The following is a 19,584-nucleotide window of genomic DNA, read 5'->3' on the forward strand; positions in this document are numbered from 1 at the left end:
CATTAAAAGCCTGGGTGAACAAATGTGTCTTGACTGCCCTTTTGAAAGTTGTCAGAGATGGGGAGGCTCTTATTTCAGCAGGAAGTGTGTTCCAAAGCCTCGGGGCAGCAACGGAGAAGGCCTGGCCCTGAGTAGCAACCAGACGATCCAGTGGCAACTGCAGATGAACCTCTCCAGATGATCTCAATAGGCGGTGTGGTCCATAGCAAAGATGACATTCTCTTAAATACCCAGGGCCCAAGCTGTTTAGGGCTTTAGAGGTTATTATAACCCAAACCTTGTACATTAGGTGGCTAGTCTCTGCCACAGCCTTCCTCTAAACCAGTGGCTCCCCACCAGGGTTCCTCCAGATATGACTGAACTACAACTCCCAGCATCCCCAGCCATTGTAGCTGGGGATGCTGGGAGTTGTAGTTCAGTCACAGCTGGAGAGCCAAGCTTGCCTGCCCCCCAGGCCTATTCTGTCTGGCGGCAACTCTCCAGGGTTTCAGACAGGTATTTCCCAACCCCAGCCTTACTGGGAGATGTAGCTAGGGCTTGAACCTGGGGCCATCTGCATGAAAAGCAGGTGCTCTTCCTTCCCCTGAACTATGGTCCTTCCTCAGTTGGCCTCTGTAGAAAAGAGGATTCTGGCCTAGACTGATCTTTTCAATCTGGTCCAGCAGGACTCTTTTTGTGATGTTAGGCCCTACCTGTCAATTTCTACCTGCCGACAGGTGTGTGTGTGTCTGCCTGCCTGAAGAAGGGCATCTGAAAAATGTGGGTGGCGCTTATAGAGTTCCTTTTTCTCTCCTGCAGGTGGTATTCAGCGTAGAAGGGCTGCAGACTGTCCGGCGAGAAGAAGGGTGGTTTCTGCTCCAATCAGACAAATCTAAGCCAAGCCAGGACGAGTGAGTTTCCGTATCCTGAAGCGGCGCACCTGATGTCCTGATCTCGAAGGGAGAAGCAAGGAGTTGAATCACCCTTGTGACTCCTCTGGTTCCGTTCCCTGTTATGATTATTTATTATTATTTATTCCGTTACTATACCGCCCTTCCAAAAATTGATCAGGGCGGTTTACACAGAGAAATAACAAACAAATGAGATGGAACCCTGTCTCCCAAAGGCTCACAATCTAAAAAGAAACATAAGGTAGACACCAACAACAGCCACTGGAGGTACTGTGCTGGGGGTGGAGAGGGCCAGTTGCTCTCCCCCTGCTAAATAAAGAGAATCACCATGGTAAAAGGTGCCTCTTTGCCCAGTTAGCAGGGGTAACTGCTAACTGTTGACAAATGACAATAACTCCTCCTTCCCTTCTTTGCCCCGTGCCCCATAATCACTCTTCCTCCATAGGCTAGTTTACACCAGGGATTCTCACCGTTGGGTCCCCAGATGTTATTGGACTTCAGCTCCCATAATCCCTAGCCCCAGTGGCCTTTGGTTATGGATTATGGGAGTTGGAAGTCCAGTACCATCTGGGGACACAACGGTGAGAATCCCTGGTTCACACGATCTTTAATAAACTGCCCGACCCGGTTTCAGGAGCTGTGAACACTCCCGTTTTGCAGTCGTGTGCAAGGGGGAAACAACATAGGAGGCGCCAGCAGCAATCACCAGCAAGCCTCCCACCGGGTAGATGAGCTCCATCTCTGAATGCAGGAGGAGGAAAAGCCCTCTTACCCAGCTCGAGCCTCGTAGACGATCCGCCCCCACCCCAGCACCTTGCTTTTTCCAAGCACACAATCACAACATGGGGGTAGATTTACCCTATTAAATATCGTGTGAACCAGCTTATTTTCATACTTCCCTAGATGAAGACAGAAGGTTGGAATCCTAGCCAAGTCAGGAACCCGTATCATGGTACACAGTACCGTATCGAGGGCCGAGGAAAAACTCGCTCTCCACTGTCCTACGCAGGCTGTGGCTAGCACACAATCACTTCCCCCTCCCCCTATCTTGATTTTTGCCGACACACAGCCTCTCTTGGAAGCACGCGCGAGGCTTGGAGCCTAGCTGGACACTCCTCCTACTCAGCTGTCGGTTGTGCGAACCAGCCTTATTTATTTATATTTACATTTATATTCTGCTCTTCGTCCTAAGATCTCAGGGTGGTTATAAAGACAAAAACAATTAAATAACACAATTAAAATATTATCTTAAATAATAAAAATAAAATACAGCTAAAAGTTTAAACAGAGCAAAGGACCAGCTCATAAAAGCCTGGATAAAAAAGGCAGTCTTAACTTTCCTCCTAAAGAGGGAGCCACAGAGGGTCTCAGCAGAGAGCGAGTTCCACAGCCTGGGGGTAACCACTGAGAAGGCCCTGTCCCCCGTGCCCGACAAAAGGGCCTCAGCAAGCATCAGCACGTGGAGCAGAGCCTTCCCAGCTGATCTAGTCAGGTAGGTAGATTCAGTTGGGGACAGGCAGTCCCTAATGTACCTGGGGCCCAAGCCTTAAAATGTACGAGTGTGACAGATATGTTCCTATTTTCATCTGTGACATGTTGGCAGGTTTGCACAAAGAGGATGGGTTGATGCCGGCAAGGGCTCTCCAACCCATTCTGGAATCTGGAAAGGGCATATCCAGGTCACATGACCCCTCTGCCACGTGAATCTGTCTTCCCTGCCGTTTCAGAGGCAACCTGGGCTCCTTACACCTCCAGGTGCAGCTTCGGGATGAGACGGTCCTCCCAGCCAGCCACTACCAGCCTCTGGTCCAACTGCTGTGCCAGGAAGTCCGAGCGGGCGCACAGGTGAGACTGTCACCCATTTATTTCAACTCACTTTGGGTGCCCAGGAGGCCCATGCCCTCAAATATTTGCACACACACCCCCGAATCGGATTTCTTTCTCCCTCTTCCAAGAGGCCTCTGTGTCATGCCCTTGGTCTCAAATAGCGAGGAGAAAGGGGATGCTCACAGCCCTCCAGCCGATGCAGGGGGGCCTGAGATGGCTGAGGCAGGTCTGGCTGATGTCCCAGAGCAGGCACAGCAGTCTGAGGCAGCAGAGACAGGGACTGACGAACCGGAGGATGAGTTGTGCAGGCAACCCCAACTGACTCTACAGCAAAGACGGGTCACGAGACGGCACGCGCAGCTGGAACCCATCAGGAGGAGTCAACGCCTCTTGCAGAGGGCTGATAAGCCTTGAATCCCTGCCAGCTGAGAGTTATCAGCTTGGACTATAAAGCACGTCTACAGTTTGCAGTTAGCCGCTGGAAGACAACGTACGTCATCTGTAGTGTCGGCAGCCTCCAGCCTGAGCCAGAGAGAGATTCCGAGCCATGCTTTAGCCTCTGCAACCCAGACTGGTCTTTTGTGAGCTACATTCTAGACTCCCCTGCCGGGTGGCTAAATTACTAACACTGTGCACATTGTAACCTCTGCAGAACTTGTCTCCCAACAGGACAAGAAAGTGCATCTAATAACCCTGATTGACGAGACAACGACTGCCGAGTGCAGGCAGGAAGTTGCCATCAACCTTGTCAAGCTCTTCCTGGGCCAAGGGTTAGCCAAAGAATTCTTGGACCTGTTCTTCAAGCTAGAGTTGGACAAAACCTGTAAGGATCTGGAAATCCAAGGGGAAATGAGAACAGTCAAATTGGGGGTGGTGGTGGTGGGTGATGATCTCTCCATTGCCTGGGCATATCTTGGCCCCAATACCCCTGTGATACAGTGTGGGGGGACATTCCTGTCCCCATGTGATCGTTCAGACCTGGGCAATAGCAGCTCCCACACTGACTGTGTCTTCCCAAGAGGACCTTTGAATGTGTGTCCACATCCAAAGAAACCTTATCTTTAGGGTAAAGTAAAGTTATGCCATTGAGTCGGTGTTGATTCCTGGTGACCACAGAGCCATGTGGTTTTCTTTGGTAGAATACAGGAGGGGTTGACCATTGCCATCTCCCGCGCAGTATGAGATTTTATTTATTTTATTTTATTTTACTTTTTTACATTTATATTCCGCTCTTCCTCCAAGGAGCCCAGAGTGGTGTACATAGTTAAGTTTCTCCTCACAACAACCCTGTGAGTTAGGTTAGGCATCTTCCTATATCGCTGCTGCCCGATAGAGTTGTTTCCCATAGTCTGGGAAACATACCAGCAGGGATTCGAACCAGCAAGCTCTTGCTCGCTAGGCAAGTTACTTCCCCGCTGCACCATTAGGTACCATTAGGAATTGATGAGCAACTTTGGTTCATCATTAGCTTGATATTTACATGCTTTCTCAGCTCATCCATTTCTCAAGAGTTCTCTCCCAATGGCGGGTGTTAGATTTGTATGGGAAAGAACGTAGGAGGATTTTTAAAAAAATCTAGCCCCAAATTGAACAAACTTTTGGTAATCTCAGCTGATGTTCTCCATTTCAGATGAAGCCAACACATTATTTCGGAGCAATTCTCTGGCCTCCAAGTCAATGGAATCCTTCCTGAAGGTATTGGATGGGTCTGTGGTTTCCTGGCAGGAACTATATGTGTCCTCATGCATGTGTGCTTGTATATGTGTACTTGTGCGTGTGTGCTCAAAAGAACAGTCCGCCCACACATTGATCATGCATCCCACTTTCTCTTTCCCCATTCTTTCCCCCCTCTTACATAGGAACATAGGAAGCTGCCATATACTGAGTCAGACCATTGGTCTATCTAGCTCAGTAATGTCTACACAGACTGGCTGCGTCTTCTCCAAGGTTGCAGGCAGGAGTCTCTCTCAGCCCTATCATGGAGGGGGCCAGGGAGGGAACTTGAAACCTTCTGCTCTTCCCAGAGCGGCTCCATCCCCTGAGGGGAATCTCTCCCAGTGCTCACACTTCTAGTCTCCCATCTATATGCAACCAGGGTGGACCCTGCTTAGCTTAAGGGGACAAGTCATGCTTGCTACCACCACACCAGCTCTCCTCTCCTCTCCTCTCAATCTCTCCACCTGCTCTCTGCAGGTAGCAGGGATGCAGTACCTCCACAGAGTCCTGGGGCCAACCATCAACCGTATGTTTGAAGAGAAGAGGCACATTGAGCTCGATCCTAGCAAAGTGGAGAGCAAAGATGTTGGGTAAGTGGAAGGCAAGGCTTGCTTGCCTGCCTGAATTTTTGGGGTCAGCATCTGCAGTCCTGAAATCTGGCCTGTCGCCTTGAGTGTTGGGGCGTCTTCTTTAGGATCCCCCAAATCTTTTCCAAAGGGAGCTCAATGTATCTCCATCATTGGTTCCTTTTTTCAGGGCAGTGGAAACTCTGTTCCAGTGAGCGTCTTGTGGCTGCATCGATTATAGGGCTGTTCTCACAATGATCAGTAGGGTAGAAGACAATATTTGCACATACTAGGATAAATGAAGAACCAAGATAAACTCCCCCAAAAGATCCATATAAAACAGATAAACAATAACTTAATGTCACACTAAATAAAGACACCTCGTGTACAATATTCAAAGCATCAACCTGAAGAATTCAAAATCTTGTTTAAGTCCAAAAAAGACCTCTATTCAATCAAATCCACAAACCTACAAAATAAATACAAATATCAAACAAAATAAACATATATTTTTGGCCAAGTCTCGAAATCCACAACAGTACCCCATTGATCTCCGTACTGAAGAGATATCTTTTCCAGATGGGTGAGTATAATATTTGAGAAGATAGTTTCCCTTATGGCCAGTCTAAAATACTTGCAAATTGTAATCCCCTGCTAACTGAGCAAAGAGGCACCTTTTAAAAGTGGCGGTTCTCTTTATTGAGCAGGGGGAGAGCAACTGGCCCGATTCATCCCCAGCACAGCGTCCCTCCAGTGGCGTCTCCTACCTAGTAATAGTCGTGAGAACCACCCTTACGGTAACCACGGCTTATGGTCCCTGGATCCATGGTGGGGTTACCTTCCAGCCCACTCTTGTCTCTACACCCACACACACACACACCACCTCGGTTGCTGCTATCAAGGCATCTCATTGGGTTATCCTCGTCACGTGCTCCTGGGCAGGACTATGCAAATTCTACTTAGAAAAAACAGTCCTATATAGCCCTGACGGGGATAACCCCGCCCCAGTTCTTCTAGTCCTGCGTTGCTCCTGGCAGGCTGCTCCTCATGTTTGTCTTCATTAGCAGGCTTGTACTTCCTCTCCTTTTTTCTTCTTCTTTCTTATTACTTTCCTTACAGTCCATCCGTGTTTTTGTCTGTCCACTGAGTGTTTACCAAAAAAAAAAAAAAGAATTATACTTTATTATTACTTTGTGGTTAGCTATCGCCCCCTCGTGTCTCCTTAGCTACCCAGCCTTCTCTACCCCCTTGCCCTCCCTCCCCCTTTTTCCTCTTTCCAGTCATAGGTGCATGGAACATGCAGCTAGAGTTTTTAAAAAGCAGGGAAAGGTTGTAAACGTTCTGGTGCCGGCAGGACGCCCATCCTCGCGCTTTCCCAGGCGCTCTCGGCTACCCAGCGATCCGCCTCCTCTCGCTTCTCCGCTCAGCCCAAGATCTAGCACTCCTATCCTCCCTGCCCCGGTCTCGGCGGACTGGCCTCCATCCGAGCAGGCAGTTGGAGAGGCTCTGCGGTCGATTGCTCCTTCGGGTGGCGAGTCCTCAGGCATTACGGAGGGAGCAGAGTGCAGTGAAAGACCGAGGCGCTTTACGCGCAGCTTGGTGGCCGAGCGCTCCGTAGTCGGTGGAGACCGACGAATTGCAGAAGAGGGCTCCCTCTTTCAAGAGTTAACCAAGTGGCTGCGTTCAGGGACGGTCTGCCCGATCCCAGATCCACCCCCCTCACAGGCGGAGATTCGTGAGATAGCGGAGTTACACAAGATGGCGGCTCCCTCTAGCGATCTCCGAGACTCCCAAGATGGCACCTGTCCAGAAAGGGCGGGAAAGGAGCCCGCCGCTACCGCAACGTCTTCCTCCAGCGCCTTGGTGAGATCGGCTCAGTCGGTGGGGGAGGCGGGGCCCTTGATTCAGGAAGTTATACCCCCTATTCCCGCTCAGGTCCCCCCGAATGGCAAACTTGGTTCAAAGCGACCATAGCAGAGTCTATTGGTCATCTTAAGCCCGCCAAAAAACACAAGCATTCTAGAAGGCATAGGCATCCTCCCACTTCCTCTTCCAAGGAATCATCTGGCTCTAGTTCCACATCCCCGCCACCAAGAAAAGCCAAATCTAAGAGAAAGCATCTAAAAAAGTCCAAAAAGTCTGCCAAGACTCCTGTCTCAATTCATTCCTCTGAGATTTCTGGGGAAGAATCAGGGGAACCCACGGCTAGAGTCATACACCCTGTAAAAGACAAAAGGCTGCCGGCACCTCTCCCTGCCCCCCCCCCCGTGGAGGAGGATGCAAGGGACACCTCCGTGGGTCTGGAAGGGGGTGGACGGGACCCCGAGCGGGACCCCGGCCCTGAGGGGGACTGGTCAGGGGCTGAAGACCAAGAACAATCACAGGTTTCACAGTGCTTGTTCACCCCAGAAGATTTTAACCCCCTCATGACCAAGGTTTTACATACCATTGGCTTACAGTCAAAGACCCCCTCTGAGCCTAGTCAAAATCCCACAGGTGATTTGGTTTTCCTGAGGGTACAGCCTCATGAGTTATTACTACCTATGCCAGCTTATTTTACAGAAGTCATCAAGGCAGAGTGGGCCACACTGAGTGTACCTAAGAAAGCAGTATCGTCCGCCACCAGATTTTATTCCTTTCAACAAGAACCTTCTTCCTTGATGAAGACACCTAACACCAACGTACCCATCTCACAACTGAGCAGCGGCTCTCTGGTCCCTAGAGACGGCGAAGGCTTCTTGAAGGATGCATCTGACAAGAAGGCAGAGCTCGCTTTCCACCGCGTACATGACAACTCATCCCTGGCTACCTGGTCCTCTGCAGTGGCTTCCATAGCAGCTAGGGCCAGCCTTCTGTGGCTAAACGACCTCTTGGATGACACACCTCCCGAATCCGGCCGACTTAGACAGCAGCTACTAAAACTGCAACGGGCGCAGGCCCTAATAGCTGACACGTCTCTCAATTCCATCCGCTATTCTTCTAGAGCTTCAGCGGCATCCGTCATAGGCAGATGCCACCTGTGGCTTAAGGCCTGGCATGCGGATTCTGCTTCAAATACCAACCTTTCCACCCTACCATACGACGGCTCCAAGCTATTTGGAGATTCTGTCCTTGAAAATATCCTAGTGGAATCTAAGGACAAAAAGAAGACCATGCCTTCCGCGCCTCGGAAACCTGATAAGGCACCCTTCAAACGGAACTTCCAACCATTTCGCTCCTTTTGCCCCTCCTTTAGGGGAAGGAATCAGGACTTTCGGGGTTCCAGGGGGTCGTGGCCCCGACAGTGGTTCAACGTCAGGAAAGCCAACAATCGTACGACCAACACGCAGGGAAAGCAACAAGGGAAGCCCCAATTCTGACTCAGAAGTCCCTCTCCTTGGGGGTTGACTCGCCAGATTCTTCACCAAGTGGTCCCAGACCGTTACAGATGCCTGGGTTTTGGACTTAATAAAATCGGGATACAGAATAGAACTGAGCTCCTTTCCTCGCCCAAGGTTCCTACCCACCCCACGTTCACGCTGTTCTACCAAACACGCGGAAATGTCCGTCGTCATTCAACATCTTCTGGACATTGGGGCGATAGAACGCGTTCCAACCGGTCAAGAGGGGAAAGGAGTTTACTCTATTCTGTTCACTGTCCCAAAAAGGACTGCTCCCGCAGAGCAGCTCTCGACCTGAAACACCTCAACAGGTACGTGAAGGCGCGCAAGTTTCAGATGGAGTCCCTTCGCTCAATATTGGAGGCATTACAGCAAGGGGACCTGCTCTCTTCGATAGACTTAAAGGAGGCCTATCTCCATGGTCCCATCCATCCAGAGAGCAGGCGCTTCCTCCGGTTCAAGTACGCGGGGAGGGATTACCAGTACAGGGCCCTTCCGTTCGGCCTCTCATTGGTGCCCAGGGTCTTTACCAAGGTCCTAGCGCCCGTCCTGGCACACCTGCGCCTTCAAGGGGTACATGTTTTTGGGTTCCTGGACGATCTCCTTCTGAAATCAGGCCCCCCAGACGTGGCAAAAAGAGACCTAGAAATGACACTATCAACCCTAGGACTACACGGGTTTCTAATCAACACAGCCAAGAGCCACCTGACACCTACACATAGGATCCGTCATCTGGGCGTGATTATAGACACAATGAGGGGCCGTGTTTACCTTCTGGAGGACAGGATCCAGTCCATCATTTTGGAAACGAGACTAGCCTTTCTAGCGTGGAAGTCCCCGATCCTGGCATTAGCCCGACTTCTGGGCCTCATGGTCTCGACCTTGGAGGCGGTCCCGTGGGCGAGGTTTCATCTGAGAGAGCTACAGTGGTTCCTCCTGGACTTCCAGAGCTACATCTCCAGGAAGCGGAACATCTCGGTCCACCTCTCGTCCAAGGCCAGGATGTCCCTACAGTGGTGGGGCCGCCCTCAGAACTTGTCCGTGGGGAAACGTTTCCTGGAATTCCCGAAATTGATCGTTACAACAGATGCCAGCAACAGGGGCTGGGGAGCCCACTGCCTCCAGCACTCGGTCCAGGGGAAATGGGACGAGCAGGAACAATCCCATTCTATAAATTGGCTGGAACTGAGAGCCATCCGGCTCGCCCTGCAGCACCTTCAACCGACAGTCCAAGGAAAAGATGTACTGATCAAGACGGACAACACCACTGCGAAGGCTCATGTGAACAGGCAATGGGAAACACGCTCAAAGTCCCTATTCCAGGAGTCACTACTGCTTCTGTCATGGGCGGAGAGTCACCTCGGCTCTCTTTCAGCGCATCATGTCAATGGGGACTTGAACTCCATTGCGGACTGGTTGAGCAGGGAGGATCTGCTCCCGGGGGAGTGGTCACTGAACAATCAAGTTTTTGATCAGTTGGCATCCAAGTGGGACCGCCCGGAGGCAGACCTCTTCGCGACTCCTCTCAACACGAAACTGAAAAACTTCATAACCAGGTTTCCCTGCCGGTCGGCATGGGGGACAGACGCCCTATCCTGCAATTGGCCCAGCGGCCTCCTATATGTGTTCCCTCCGATTCCCCTTCTTACGAGAGTCCTGCGAAGAGTCAGAATTCTAGAGGCAGAGGTCATTCTGGTGGCCCCCTATTGGCCAAGAAGACCGTGGTTCACAGAGTTAATAGCCATGGCAGTGGACCGGCCATGGCACCTTCCAGTGAGGCCGGACCTTCTGCTTCAGGGACCAGTGCAACATCCCAATCCGGCTTGGTTTCAACTAGCTGCTTGGAGACTGAGCGGAGCCGGCTGCTCGCACAGGGCATCTCTTAGAAGGTAACTGACACCATTCTGGCCTCTCGGCGTGCGTCTACGAACCGAATCTACCAATATACGTGGCGGATGTTTCTTCGATGGTTACGGAAACACCAAGTGCCCAGTGGCTGCACCTCACTTAACCACCTTTTACAATTCTTGCAGGATGGACTGGACAAGGGGTTGAAACCTAACACCCTAAAAAGGCAGGCGGCATCATTGCTACCAATGATGGCAAAGGATTCCTCTACAATTTTAAAGGGTCAATCCCTATTGAAAAGCTTCTTGCGGGGAGCCACCTTGTTTTCACCTCCCATAGTCCATCGCTTTCCATCGTGGGACTTGAATCTCGTGCTGAGAGCATTACAAGGGGCACCGTTTGAACCTATCCGGTCAATCTCACTGAGACTTCTCTCCCTAAAATTGGCTTTCTTGGTGGCGCTGACCTCAGCCAGAAGGGTGTCTGAACTGAGGGCATTGTCAGTACACAAGCCGTACTGTGTATTCTCCCAGGACTCTGTTCGTCTGATCCCAGACCCATTCGTTCTCCCAAAGGTCGTGTCACAATTTCATATCGCGCAGGACACTTCCCTACCATCATTCTGTCCACATCCTGTGCACCTACGAGAAAAACTTTGGCACAAGCTCGATGTACGACGATGCTTGAGACAGTACATTAAAAGAACGGCAAGTTTCCGTAAAACGGACACTATGTTCATCTCTTAACTACCAACCTCCATGGGTGAAGCTGTCTCCTCTAGGTCTATAGCCAGGTGGATTAGGGCGTGTATTGCTCTGGCATACGAGACACTGAAGACGCCCCCACCTGTTAACATCTGGGCACACTCCACCAGGTCCGCGGCTGCCTCGGCAGCTTTTGCTACTAATGCTTCCGTTCAGGAAATTTGCAAGGCGGCAGTATGGAAAAATCCATCCACATTCACAAAGCATTATAGACTTGACTTGTATGCCTCCGCCCAAGTGGCGTTTGGGAGGCGAGTACTTCAAAGGGTCCTTCCCCAGGAGTAGAGCAGCTGGTGGTTCCCTCCCGGACATGGAGACGTACTGCTTGGGTATGTCCCAATGAGATAGCAATAGCAATAGCACTTACATTTATATACCGCTCTATAGCTGGAAGCTCTCTAAGCGGTTTACAATGATTTAGCATATTGCCCCCCAACATTCTGGATACTCATTTTACCAACCTCGGAAGGATGGAAGGCTGAGTCAACCTTGAGCCCCTGGTCAGGATCGAACTTGTAACCTTCTGGTTACAGGGCGGCAGTTTTACCACTGCACCACCAGGGGCTCCTTGATATCTCCTTGAGATGCCTTGATAGCAGCAACCGAGAACGGAGCATTGGTTACTCACCATGAAGGCTTCTTCTGGTTGCTGCTGTCAAGGCATCTCAGCCCACCCTGCTGCTTAGTGCTTGCTGCTCTTCTCCGGGGGAACCTTTTCTTAATCTAGGGGGACAGGGTTCTCCCTAGTCCGCCCCTTCTGTTCTGGTAAACTGTTATTTCCTTCTGGTATTATCTGATGTTTTTTCTACCTGTTATTCGTTCTGCATTGCTTACTTGGCCTATAAGAACTGGGGCGGAGTTATCCCCGTCAGGGCTATATAGGACTGTTTTTTCTAAGTAGAATTTGCATAGTCCTGCCCAGGAGCACGTGACGAGGATAACCCAATGAGATGCCTTGACAGCAGCAACCAGAAGAAGCCTTCACGCTGAGTAACCAATGCTCCGTTTCTGAACCAGGGTAGGAGGCGTCTCCTATCTAGTAATAGTCGTGAGAACCACCCTTACGGTAACCACGGCTTATGGTCCCTGGATCCATGGTGGGTTTACCTTCCAGCCCACTCTTGTCTCTACACACACACACACACACACACACACACACACACAGACACACACCACCTCCCTGATTCCCTGGCACCTGATCAGAGTGTGGGATATTGTTTGCACAGGAGCAAGTAAGAGGCTTTTGCTTTTCACCCCCTAGAGTTCTTCTGCAGCAAAGACCTGGGGAGCCAGGGAAAAGCGGAGGCCGTGGGCCATCTTCACTCCATGTCCCCGAGCCCACTTCAAAGTTGCTATCCCGCTGGTTGCCCCGATATGCATACACACACGATCCAAATGTCATCTAGCTACTGCTGAGATCAGTGTGGAAATGACACACAGCCTCCTCCGAGAGTGCTGCCCAGGGGCTCTTCCAGATGTTAAAATAGTCCACCATCATAGTAACAGAGGAAGCTGCCATATACTGAGTCAGACCCTTGGTCTAGCTAGCTCAGTATTGTCTACACAGACTGGCAGGATCCATGCAAAGGACCAAATGAGCAGTCTTTCTTATTTCCCCACTCCAGCCCACCCTCAAGCTGCAAGTTTGTATCAACTTCTTTAGACCAGGGGTGGGCAAACTTGGCCCTCATCCCTAGCTCTGTTGTATCTGGGGATGATGGGAGCTGTAGTTGAACAAGATCTGGAGGGCCCAGTTTGGCCACCCCTGCTTTAGAGTCTGCCTCAGTAGAATTATAGAAATGAGGTTTTGAATTATTTGGAAATGTAAACTCCACCTTTTTTTCACTAGAACTCAGCGTGGCTAACACAGAAAAATTTAAAATCCAACACCACCACAGTAACAATAAAAGCAAGCAGCAGCTGTAAAAACAGGGAGAGGTGAAGCGGGTAAGATGATCAAGCAGCTCAGAAACACATGGGGAGAATGAGCTGGAAGAGAATTGTTTTATTGACAGTGTTCATGACCAGACAGTTTGCAGCATGGATAATTTGTTTTTTAAAAAGAGCTTATGTACATATCATAAGAACAGCCCTGCTGGATCAGGCCCAAACTGATCTAGTCCAGCATCCTGTTTCTAACAGTGGCCCACCAGATGACCCTGGGGAGCCCACAGGCAAGGGATGAGAGCATGCCCTCTCTTCTGCTGCTGTGCTCCTTTGCAACTTGGATTCAGAGGCATCCTACCTCTGAGCCTGGAGATTGCTTATAGCCATCAAGACTACTAACCACTGATAGACCTGTCCTCCATTAATTTGTCTAGGCCCCTTTTGAAGCCATCCAAGCTGGTGGCCATCACCACATCCTGTGGCAGAGAGTTCCACAGATTATTCCTCTGCTGTGTGGAGAAGTGCTTCCTTTTGTGGGTCTTAAATTTCCTGGCAACCCATTTCTTGGGATGACGCTTGGTTCTAGTGTTGGGCGAGAGGGAGAAAAATTTCCTCAGTGATCAAGGGAATGCTCTTGGTACATGCTCAGGGGCACTGCCATTTTCTAAGAGCCAAGCCTGACTCTGGTTTTACTCCTGCTTAAAAGTCAGAGTAGGTGGCCAAGAGAGTAAAAGGGGGAGATGCCAAAGGCTGACATGGTGGGGGTGGGATTTTATTTTATTTACTTACATTTATATCCTACTCTTCCTCCAAGGAGCCCAGAGCAGTGTCCATGGCTATGTTTATCCTCACAACAACCCTGTGAGGTAGGTTAGGCTGAGAGATAAGTAGCTGGCCCAGAGTCACCCAGTGAGTTTCATGGCTGAGTGGGGATTTGAATTCAGGCCTCCCCGGTCCAGCACTCTAACCACTACACCACGCTTACGCTCTGCCGACGATGCCTCCCTGGGCAGGTGCTCCAGTCTCCATCGGATCCACAGTGAGAGCAATCTCCTCCAGCAAAGCGCCGAGCTGCTGAAATCTTACCTGACCGACCTGCTAGCCGCCATCGCCAAGTCCGTCAAGACATGCCCTGCTCTGATACGCGCCGTCTTCCGGCAGCTTTTCAAAAGGGTTGGGGAGCAATTTCCCGAAGATAAAGACCAGGTTAGTTCACCACCATCATCGGAGGAGGACGAGGAGCAGCGTGGCTCTGGTGGTAGCGAGCATGAATAGTCCCCTTTGCTAAGCAGGGTCTGCCTTCATTTCCATTCGGATGGGAGACGACATGTGAACGTTGTAAGATGTCCCCCTGAGGGGAGGGGGCTGTAGCTCAGCGGAAGAGCACCTGTTTGGCATGCAGAAGGTCCCAGGTTCAATCCCTGGCAGCATCTCCAAGTAGGGCTGGGAAAGCATCTTGCCTGAATCTTTGGAGAGCTGCTGCCAGTCAGTACAGGCAGTCCTGAGCTAGATGGACCAGTGGTATGACTCGGGTGCTTTCCAGATTACACCCTGCAACGGGGTCATGGTGGATCTCGGAAGTGGGCTTCCACGTTTCCTATGTTGTGACACCGCAGTCCCTACGTGGACAGCTTGGTGCCGTTCAGATTTCCAGTGCCAAGTTTCGGATTTAATTGCTTTGATATAGTTCTTCTATAATGTTGTATAGGAACACAGGAAGTTGCCATATACTGAGTTAGACCCTTGGCCTATCTAGCTCAGGATTGTCTTCACAGACTGGCAGCGGCTTCTCCAAGGTTGCAGGCAGGAATCTCTCTCAGCCCTGTCTTGGAGATGCTGCCAGGGAGGGAACTTGGAACCTTCTGCTCTTCCCGGAGTGGCCCCATTATCCCCTGAGGGGAATCTCTTCCAGTGCTCACACATCAAGACTCCCATTCAGATGCAACCAGGGCGGACCCTGCTTAGCTAAGGGGATAGGTCATGCTTGCTACCACAAGACCAGCTCTCCTCGTAAAGAAGTTGCTGTTTTTTGGGGTGGTGGTTGTTTTTTGAGGGTTGTTAGCGTGGGACTGCTCCCGCTGCTTGGCATTTTGCTATTTATGTTTTGAATGCGCTTTGCCTGAACGGAAACCTTTTGCCACTGTTGAGTGGCTAAACTGGAAAGCATCTCGGTGCAGGATATAATCTAAAAAGAAAAGTCTCTGGGAGGTATGCTATCATGGGCTGAATATGGACCCATGTCTGCCTCCTGCTAAATGTAAGGGAGTTGCCACTTGGAGAAGTGCCTCTCAGCTAAACGAGCATCTTGACTCTTGTCCCGTTTGTGATGTGAAGGGCCCCCCAACTGCAGCAGGTCCAGCAGTCATGCCTCAATTGCCCCTGGTTTGGTTAAGAGGCGTCGGGCAGGCGTCGAGCTCAGTCACAACGACGCCCCACGGTGCTGAATGGGGCCAAATTAAGTCACGGCTAACCTATCTTGCTGACCTCTTCATTGCCCAACAACAACATTTATATACCGCTTTTCAACAAAGATCTCCAAAGCGGTTTACATAGAGCAATCATAAATAGAATGGATCCTATCTCACTGACATCTTCATTGCCGAACAACAACAAATACTTATATACCGCTTTCCAACCACAGTTTCCAAAGCGGTTTATATAGAGAAGTAGGGAATCAACTAGCTTAACTCGCACAGAGTATCTGCGTGCTAGTCCTTGATTGCTCCCCCCCCCGCCTCAGCCCCCTCACCTCAGAGATCTCCCCACCCTCACCTGAGCCGCACTCCTGCTCCTCCTCCTCCATCCCGTTGCTTCCACACACACCCCTCACACTTCTTGGTCACTCCTCCATCCCTTTACTCCACCCCCCTCGCCTCTCTTGGGCACAGCTGTGGCATTGCCGGCGCCGATTGGCCAAGCCACAGGGCTCCTAACCCCAGAGACCTTCCCACCCTCCCCTCACTCCTGCTCCTCTCTGCAGGAGCGGCGGCGGCAGCTGACCAGGCCCTTCCTTACTGCCGCTGCCGTGGCCACTCATTCCTCTCAGGCCACTGACAGGCTCGGGCACATCCCTCGCCCTTCCTTCTTTCTCTCTTCCTCTCCTTTCTCTATCTTTCTCTCACCTCCACTCACTCTTCCTCTCTGTCTTTCTCCCCCCTCCCACCTCTCTCTCTCTTCCTGACTTAACAGGTCTTGTTGTTCATCTTGTTTCCTCATCTAATTCACACAGTGGCAGCCTCCTTCTCCTGAAGGGGCTCTTTCCTCCCTCACAACCCCTCTCTTCGCAGACCCCTGCCCACTATCAGTTGCATGCCAACTGACCTTCACCATCACAGGCTCCTCCCCCCTATCTGCATATGGAATCCCCACTGCCCAATCACCATGGTGCTTCTGCTCTCACAGGCTCCTCTTCCCTATCTGCATATGGAATCCCCACTGCCCAATCAGGTGCTTCTGCTTGCCAACTCTCGCGAGAGCTGCCACACACGGGATTAGCCACAGGTGTGCCTTAGCGAAATATATATAAAGAGGTTAAGACGGATCCCTGTCCCCAATGGGCTCACAAAGAGCCCAGAGTTCTCCTCTGGGAGGAGCCTGCGCACGCGGCCTGCGAACGCCAATGGTCAGCTCTTTTCCCCGCCTCTCTTGACACGAGCCTCCTGCTGTGGCTCCTTCTTCCCTTGCAGAATGTGAAATTCATCGCCATCACCAGCTTCCTCTGCCTGCGCTTCTTCTCTCCGGCTATCATGTCCCCAAAGCTCTTCCACCTGCGAGAGAAGCACACCGACGCCCGCACCAGCCGGGCCCTTCTGCTACTGGCCAAGGTAAGGCGGGCATGGTGTTCACCTCCTGGGCGGGGGGAGAGAGCCCTGCGGGGCAGATCCATCCAGGACTACCTTGTGCTCGTGGCCATGGGGGCCACAGATGTTTCGGATCGTGCATCAGCCACACCATAACTGGTGGCAGATTATTTTCCTCCACATCTATCTCTGTATATACTATACACTATATACTCTGCTCTCTGCCATATTAACCCCCAGATTGGGAGAGGGCTGAGGGGGCACCCCATGTGGCTTTGAGCTGGGGTATACCACTGTGCCCGGAGGTTTTACAGACCGGGCTGTTACCCCGAATCTCCTCTGGAAGAGAGTGTGTGCGTTCACACACTAGCCCAACTTACCCCGAAGTCCTTTCAAGATCCTTGGAAGCACTCCACACACACAAATCGGGCTGTGTCTTCCGAATTCTAGCTTTTCTCGATGTATTTCCGGGTTTTCAAAATGCTGGTTTTAAGCAACTTTTTCTGAAGATGCCAGAGCAAATAAGGAGAGCCACTCATAGAATCATTAACATGATAAGAGGGAGGCCCTCTTTAGGAATGCAAATATATTCATTCATTCATTCATTCGATTTCTATACCGCCCTTCCAAAAATGGCTCAGGGCGGTTTACAAAGAGAAATAACAAACAAATAAGATGGCTCCCTGACCCCAAAGGGCTCACAATCTAAAAAGAAACACAAGATAGACACCAGCAACAGTCACTGGAGGTACAGTGACTGTTGCTGGAGATAAGCTTTAAAGGTAAGCTGGAGGTAAGCTTTAGAAATCTCTCTCTCTCTCTCTCTCTCTCTCTCCCCAACCCCATTGGCTAGAAAGAAAACATGGAGGCATGTGATGTGAACCTGCACCAAAAAAAACCCCCAAGAGCAGAGGGGAGGGGCTGCTTCCCTCAATGCTGCGAGTGTAATTCAAGGTGGCTTCGCTCCACGTTTACCCCATGGCATGAAGCCGTGTGTTGAATACCTCCCAGGCATTGTTAACATTGTTACTATTAATCGACTTCCCAGTGACAATTTGCCATTCTAGCCTGCCTTTCCTTTCAGGAGCGTGGGGCATGGTGCTGGGTTCGGAACATAGGAAGCTGCTATTTACTGAGTCCAACTATTGGTCCATCTAGCTCAGCATTGTCTGCACTGACTGGCAGCGGCTTCTCCACACTTTCTGGCAGGAATCTTTTGCGGCCAAGCTGCCAGGGATTGAACCTGGGACCTTCTGCATGCCAAGCAGTTACTCTACCACTGAGCCGCAGTCCTAGAGACAGTTGTTATCTTGCTGTGGGTAGAAGAGAATTTGGAAAGTGTCTCTTTACTCTTATTAAAAAGTAAGGAGCCCTAATAAAGCATCAATTTTAGACCTTCTGCTTGGCCACTGTCGGAAAGATGACTCTCTGTCCTCGCTAGGCCTTTGGTATGTCCCAGCAATCATGTGGTGACTTACCAAAAGTCTCTGCGGCGAGTAGAGTGGAGTGGAATTTGAACCCAGGTCTTTTCCCAGTCCGTCCCTAACCACTACACCCCACTGGCTCTCCAGGCTTCTGGAGGTCCGCCCTCTGCCTGTGGTGACCCCTCTTGCCTTCCTGCTTGCCAGGCCATCCAGAGCGTGGGGAACTTCGACCCGGCCCTCAGCCGCAGCAAGGAAACCTGGATGAGCCCCCTGCAGCCCGCCATCCAACAGGGCGTGGCCCAGATGAAGCAGTTCATTCTCCAGTTGGTTGACATCGGGGAGAAAGAAGGTGAAGATCAGAAAGGGACGGCACGAGGGAGGGGCCAAATTTCTCCTGCTGTGGTTTGGAGGGAGGGTTTCTGCCCCCACCCACCCCCGATTAATGCCTGTCAATTTGGACTGTTCCTTGCAGAACTGGACTTGCAGAAAGATTGGTCCCTGCAGACCCAGGTCATGAAGGAGGGGCCGCTGTTCATCCACAAGCCCAAAAGCAAAGGGCCTCTCCTCCCCGCCTCCTCCTTTAAGAAGCTCTACTTCTCGCTGACCAGCGAGGCCCTCTCCTACGCCAAGACAACCAACTCCAAGGTAAGGAAGTTGCCGGGCAGGTAGCAGGGACTAGAAACTTGACAGGGCCCCCGGGGCATGGAGGATTTGTTCCTTGGCTGCTCTTATCTCTCCAGAGGAGGGGGTTAACTGCTTCTTGCAGAGCCCCAGTGGGGAGGTATGGGAGAGAAAGAAACCCAGCTAGACACCACCAGAAATGCAGGTCTCCGTTCTCACTGGGGTGAGAAGGTTAGGCTGGGATCCACAGGCGAGATCTTTTTCTGCCCGCAGAGAATGTCAAAACAGGACATCAGAGCACTAGGAGAGGTAGGAACACAGGAAGCAGCCTTCTACCGAGACAGACCCTTGGTCCATTGAGCTCAGGATTGTCTGCTCTGACTGGCAGCAGCTCTCCAAGGTTTCAGGCAGGGGTCTCTCCCAGCCCAACCTGGAGATGCTGCCAGAGAGTGAACCTGGGACCTTCTGCATGTGAAAAGCAGAGGATTCTGCCACTGGGCTATGACCCTATCTCCATAGATACAGAAATGTAGTCTGAGAAAGGCTACCAAGTTTGTGGCTTTTTAGTTTTAAAGAACAAAGTGCAGATGCAATAAAGGTCTGTATTGCATGGTGTGGACAGAGAGGGTCCCTCCCACCTCCAGTATTAGAATTTGGGGCCATTCTATGCGATATTATTTATTTATTATTTATTTATTCAATTTCTATACCGCCCTTGCAAAAATGGCTGAGGGCGGTTTACACAGAGAAATAATAAATAAATAAGATGGCTCCCTGCCCCCAAAGGGCTCACAGTCTAAAAGGAAATATAAGATCGACACCAGCAACAGCCACTGGAGGTACTGTGCTGGGGGTGGATAG

The 19,584-nt window shown here is 51.0% G+C and overlaps 1 protein-coding gene and 1 non-coding gene across 3 annotated transcripts in view; both read left to right on the forward strand.

The window, feature by feature from the left end:
• LOC128336215 (ras GTPase-activating protein 4-like) overlaps positions 1-19,584 on the forward strand; it is a 78,718-nt gene that overhangs the window by 51,895 nt on the left and 7,239 nt on the right. For both annotated transcript variants that reach the window (XM_053275542.1, XM_053275541.1), the window contains exons 8-16: positions 799-890; positions 2,618-2,735; positions 3,387-3,540; positions 4,348-4,412; positions 4,911-5,023; positions 13,892-14,084; positions 16,565-16,702; positions 18,307-18,451; positions 18,575-18,747. In XM_053275542.1, coding sequence (XP_053131517.1) covers positions 799-890; positions 2,618-2,735; positions 3,387-3,540; positions 4,348-4,412; positions 4,911-5,023; positions 13,892-14,084; positions 16,565-16,702; positions 18,307-18,451; positions 18,575-18,747 — 1,191 coding nt within the window. The remainder of the gene's footprint in view (positions 1-798; positions 891-2,617; positions 2,736-3,386; positions 3,541-4,347; positions 4,413-4,910; positions 5,024-13,891; positions 14,085-16,564; positions 16,703-18,306; positions 18,452-18,574; positions 18,748-19,584) is intronic.
• Positions 14,240-14,311, forward strand: TRNAA-GGC (transfer RNA alanine (anticodon GGC)). Its single transcript has one exon. It is a non-coding gene; the product is annotated as a tRNA-Ala (tRNA).

This window comes from Hemicordylus capensis, chromosome 12 (genome assembly GCF_027244095.1).
Source record: "Hemicordylus capensis ecotype Gifberg chromosome 12, rHemCap1.1.pri, whole genome shotgun sequence".
Lineage (NCBI taxonomy): Eukaryota > Metazoa > Chordata > Lepidosauria > Squamata > Cordylidae > Hemicordylus > Hemicordylus capensis.